The 5000-nt window shown below is 44.4% G+C and overlaps 1 protein-coding gene across 1 annotated transcript; it reads right to left on the minus strand.

Moving 5' to 3' along the window:
- Window positions 1–1866: 1866 nt before the first annotated feature.
- Window positions 1867–4348, minus strand: LOC131283079 (WD repeat domain phosphoinositide-interacting protein 2). Its single transcript, XM_058312643.1, has 5 exons — window positions 4175–4348; window positions 3931–4102; window positions 3115–3857; window positions 2905–3032; window positions 1867–2835 (listed from the first exon to the last, which is right to left on the minus strand). The coding sequence occupies exons 1-5, from the start codon at window positions 4240–4242 to the stop codon at window positions 2684–2686; spliced, it is 1263 nt and encodes a 420-aa protein (XP_058168626.1). The 5' UTR covers window positions 4243–4348; the 3' UTR covers window positions 1867–2683.
- Window positions 4349–5000: the final 652 nt, after the last annotated feature.

Genomic DNA, 5000 nt, shown 5'->3' on the forward strand with positions numbered 1-5000 from the left:
TACTACAATTACAAGAAGAAGATCATTAAGAAGAACAAAAAATAGCACTGATACATATTTCGATAACACTCCGAGTGCTTCAATGATGGAGAAAAGAAAACGAGGGAAGGTAAAGGAAACAACAAAATATGTTTATGTGACACGATGAAGTTGGAAGAAAAGCTAAGATCTTTAATGAGCACCGAGTATGCTATATCGGAACCAATCGATTCGTAAATCCTGAAACACGTGCGTGGCGTAAAACTGAAGAAATAAAATAAAAATAAAATTGAATGAAACGAGCTGCATGTAATTCAATTCGGTTAGGTTTGTTTTTATTTTGTTTATTAATAGTTGGGATGCGAAAGAAAAGGTAAGTTATTTTTTGACTAGTGCACTCCGAAGGAGCTGAAAGGAAACCCGTAGTCCGTACCGCAGCAATACGATAGCCTGCTCTACTCCTAACAGCGTGTAGTAACGAAGGTAAAAGTATTCACGTGATTCTAGAAATACACCCAGCCAAAAGTAGGCACTTTTCACAATCCGCACACTGAGCTGCCATAGGATAATGACAGTTTTGCTGGCAAGTTCATACTCGCGCGAGTTAATTACCAGAGAGTAGCCAGCGGCCATATTGTACGGGAGTTTTCGAACAAAGTATACGGCGTTTGCGAGCGTCAATCGATGCCGGAATCCGGTAAAGAGCAAATTCCATTGGACATCATGCATTCTTTGTATGATGCTGGGAGGCTGTTTAGCTTGAACGGGACGCATTTCCGTCTTCTCCGGTACTCCAGCAATTTTCGACGCTTTAATCTTGGTTATTTCGTTGATGGATACTTGCGACTGACTTTGGTGAATGGAACGCATGCAAAGCAGTGCACTTTCAGGCGATACCGGTTGTCGCGGGAATGCTGAATAACGGTTAAAGTACGGTTTCATTTGTGCTCCCTTCCTGCAGCCTATGGCCATTGGATGTGTGTTGAACAGGATTAACTTTCGATGAGCTGGTAGAATCATGTTTAACTGGTGTTCAAGAAGTGTTGGTACGAAGTTTTCAAAAGTATTCTCTCCAGATGTATTTTTGCACAGGCTTCTACTCTTAATGTCGGGGGTTCTTTGGACAGGAAATTTATTATACAAAAATCTTCCGCCTGCTACACGCGATGATAGAGTTAATTATCTAATTTTATTTCAAAGCTCTGTCGTAACCATGGCGACCAAGAAATGAGAACTTTGATAACGTTATTTCTGTAGGGGAACTGTTTACACCATGCGTTGTAATGGAGACGCCTGGTCAATCGTACCACAAACCTGTTTTGTTTTCTTCGAAAGATTTTATTGATCAATATTTGTTCTTACTTACTATCGATAAATCAAGTACAACTCAGTTCCACCAACGGTTTCGGCTGATCGGTCTACAGATCGCGTCTGGCCTGCGCTTAACGTGGACGCAGCTGTTTCTAATAAACGCACAGACTACTAAGAAAGACATGCTGGAAACAAACCCGTTCTTTAGAAAGAATCCACACCGGTTTACTTTCAGGATTTTCTCCTGCTGCCTGTTTGGTCGCACCAAAATATACTATCCTTATATACGCTGCAATTGAATCATCTAAAGCTTACATTCAAATATACTTTTTTCCGTATTCTCACTTGCTGAAGCGCTTCTTTGAAAGTTACATTTTCATTCGTCTTTATTTTGACATGTACCTGTTTGAATTAATGTGTGTGTTTATATATTCGTCACTGTGACTCTGTCTGCCATTAAATTCCTCCTTACTGCTATGAAGCTTTTGCTTCACGCTCTGTTAAATTATAAAAAAAACACATTATCAGTTTAATTTTTTTTTCTCAAGTCTTAAATTTGTATTCTCCTAAGTCGAAAAGAAATCTGATTGATACTCTAGTGGAAGATAAAAAAAACGATTTATGGACACTACCAGCAATACTAGTAGTAGTATAATATTTGTTTAAGTTTTACTGTTGTTCATATTCTTTTCCTTGTAGCGCTGCCTAATTACAAGAATGTGAACCACGTCAGCATATCCGGCTAAGGGTAAGCTTTGTCGTGAAGCAACGTTCTCTATACTTTTGAATTAAACTGAATATGCAAATATAGTTTTCCATTTTATTTTATTTTACATTTACTTCCCATCAGGCCGTTCTTTGGGAAGCTATGCACGCATAGGGTTCCCATGTGTTTTTAGTTGGGTTTCTATCACAATTATTCTATTCCTCCAAGCGAGGAAAGGGAAAGGAAAGTGACGGGACCTATGGTTGGCCCGCAACAAACGAGACAAGCTAGATGCATTTAAACTTTACGAGTTCGTGGAGAGAGTAAGAGCTATGATGTTTAATGCTTAAAATCATCATACTGTGTGATTTTAAACTGGCATAGGCTCGTTTCCTACTTTTGAAGAGAAAGCATTATTCTAAAGTTGAAGTGTATGGTAAGCTTAACGGTTTATCGATGCATGCATCTAATCCAGCATATTTTACAGCCCGAAATGTGGAAACGTTTCACTACAAACTGTTCCGTGTATAGCTTCTCGCTCACGAAGGTAGAGTAACACCCGGCTGATCTTCAACGGAACCCATTTGAATTGAAACCGAAAATAAAGAGAGCGGCGTTCGTGATAACCGTGACCATGGTGAGCAAACTGCCGAATCATAACGCTTGCGAACATCCCGCTTGATGATCTTATTGCTGCTGCTGTTGATGGCCTTGGTGATCATCGTCTACAGAGCCAGCGCCCCCACTGCCGGCACTAGAGCCGGAAGTTCCACGCACGGTCGCTGCGTAACTCGTCCCTCCGGATGGTACGACTGTGGGGACACCGATGGGAACTGACTCTGCAACAAAAGAAGAGGCTTACAGGTGGTAACCAGTTTTAGAATATACTTGCTGCGCAAAACTCTTACCCGCTCTCGGTGGATTCGGTGGTGGTTCGATGTTCCGGAGATCGTGCTTTTTGATGAGCTGACACTCACCTCCTTCCGTAGGTAGTTGGTAAACGTAGAAATATCCATCCTGGGATGCTACCAACATTCTATACATATATGAGAAGATTTTAAGCACAAATCAAAATTCGCAAACTGCGTGTGGAGGACATTATCAATGTAGACAATTACCTTAGAGCCTTCTGAATCGTGGTGATGACACAGGAATGTCGCAGTCCAGCCACGGGTAGCAACGCCGACGCAAAAGCGCGCCCCTGGGTAAACACATCCGTCACCTGGGATGGCAGGGCCATTGGCAGGTAGCTCGACACTGCCTTGCTGATGTACCCATACCAGTGATCCTTGGCGCCCTGATCATCGCTGGTTTCGGGCGTGCTGCGCTCCAGTTTGAACACGTGCACCGTCTCCGTGTTCGAGCTGCAGCACAGATACTTCGAGCAGGTGCTGAACGCCAGAGACGCTATCGAGACGCAACGCTTGACTCCGCGCCGGAACTCGAACAGCTTCGTACCGTCGCTCACCGAAAATACCCGGATGACCGTGCCCTTCTCGCTGGCCGTCGCAATTTCCGTGCCAACCTGGCTGAAGGCGATAGCCGCCAGGGGCGAATCGTGCGCCGGGATCATAATTTTCGCATGCAGATTTACCGCATCGAAGATCTGAACCTCACCGACGGTCGCACTGCCCGGGTAGGCCAGATAGCAGTGGTCCGAGTCCGAGGCAAGTGCACACAGACCCGTCTTGTTGGGCGGTGTGTCGCGTATCGTGTGCACCACCTTCATGTCGCGTATGTTGTGTATATAGAGGCTTTCCTCCAGGCAAACGACCAGTCGGGATCGGTTCAGTTTGACCGCCAGAATGGTGTTCGAGTACGAGTAATTGCATATTTCCGTTCCCTTTTTAAAGTGGCAAACCTGGCCGTAAATAAAAATTAGGTGTCAGATGAATATGCGTGTATGCTTCAGAAAGGACATAAGGGTAAAGTACCTTGAGTTTTCGTGGTGCATTCAACGATACGACAGCAACCAGAGAGCTGCTGAAGAGACGCTCGACTAGACAGATATCCTCGCCGTAGCTCGTGTAGATCTGGTCCAGATTCGAATCGACCGAGTTCAACGAAAACAAGCTATATCCATTTTTCGAGCCCACTGCTAAAGATCTGTCCGAGGGAAAGGGAAACATTGATATTGCTTACTTCGCGAAATATGCTTAGCCACAGCAGGACACTTACGAACAATCCTGGTTGAAGTTGACGAAGAATCCCCCAGCGTCGATATCCGTTCTAGCCAGTAGGCTCATGGCTTGCCGCAGCAGGAACAGACTCGCCTCGAGTGGAAGATTGTTTCTTTGTTTACGTTCTACAGCTGGCAATTGTTTTCGTTCTTGTTGTTTGCACTACCGATTTTTCGCACTTAATATGGACGTAGAAATTGCTGCCTGCAAACTGTGGTACACACTTGGTGGCTGTTTTAAAGAGAGTTTCGGAAGGAAAAGCAAGTTATTGTTTCGGTTGGTGCATATTGCTCCAAAACACACATTCATGTTGTCAAAAACAAAGTCGCCATAGCTCTTCTTTATCTCACCTCTTCCTCTTTGCGTCTTGCAGCCCTTCCTCTGATAGTTGTTTTTGTTTGTGCGGAACCAACTTCCAAGGCCACGGACGTGCGGCGAACTTGGAACGGAATTGCAGCACAATATGATGTCGATATAATACGCCCGTTAATATTCTCGCTGTGTGTTTGCCCAACTACTGAAGAAGGTCGCCTGTTTACGGATTGCTTTTGTTTCGATGCGAACAGCTGATGCAAGAGTGCGATGCTATCGATGAGCAATTGGTTCCGAAGGAACGTGAAAAATGCACTTGCTTCCCTTCGAACGCGAACCGAGCCGTTGGTGACTGGTGAATTTTTCTATTTTGCACGTACAGTGTCGCGTGTCACGGCGTTAAAAGCACTGGAATGATGCCTGTTCTGGGATATGAATTCGGTTTTGGCCCGTTCTATGTGCGTCAACCTTGAACGACACCACGGTGGTACCTTCTCATTTACTGAAGCGTA

This window comes from Anopheles ziemanni, chromosome 2 (assembly GCF_943734765.1).
Source record: "Anopheles ziemanni chromosome 2, idAnoZiCoDA_A2_x.2, whole genome shotgun sequence".
Classification (NCBI taxonomy): Eukaryota; Metazoa; Arthropoda; class Insecta; order Diptera; family Culicidae; genus Anopheles; species Anopheles ziemanni.

Bases quoted from the DNA above. Each gene is read 5' to 3' on its own strand.
- LOC131283079 (XM_058312643.1), bottom strand. From the start codon at position 4,242: ATGAGCCTACTGGCTAGAACGGATATCGACGCTGGGGGATTCTTCGTC. The intron at 4,103-4,174 runs GTAAGTGTCCTG...TCCCTCGGACAG, and splicing joins AACTTCAACCAGGATTGTTC to ATCTTTAGCAGTGGGCTCGA. The intron at 3,033-3,114 runs GTAATTGTCTAC...ATATATGTATAG, and splicing joins ACGATTCAGAAGGCTCTAAG to AATGTTGGTAGCATCCCAGG.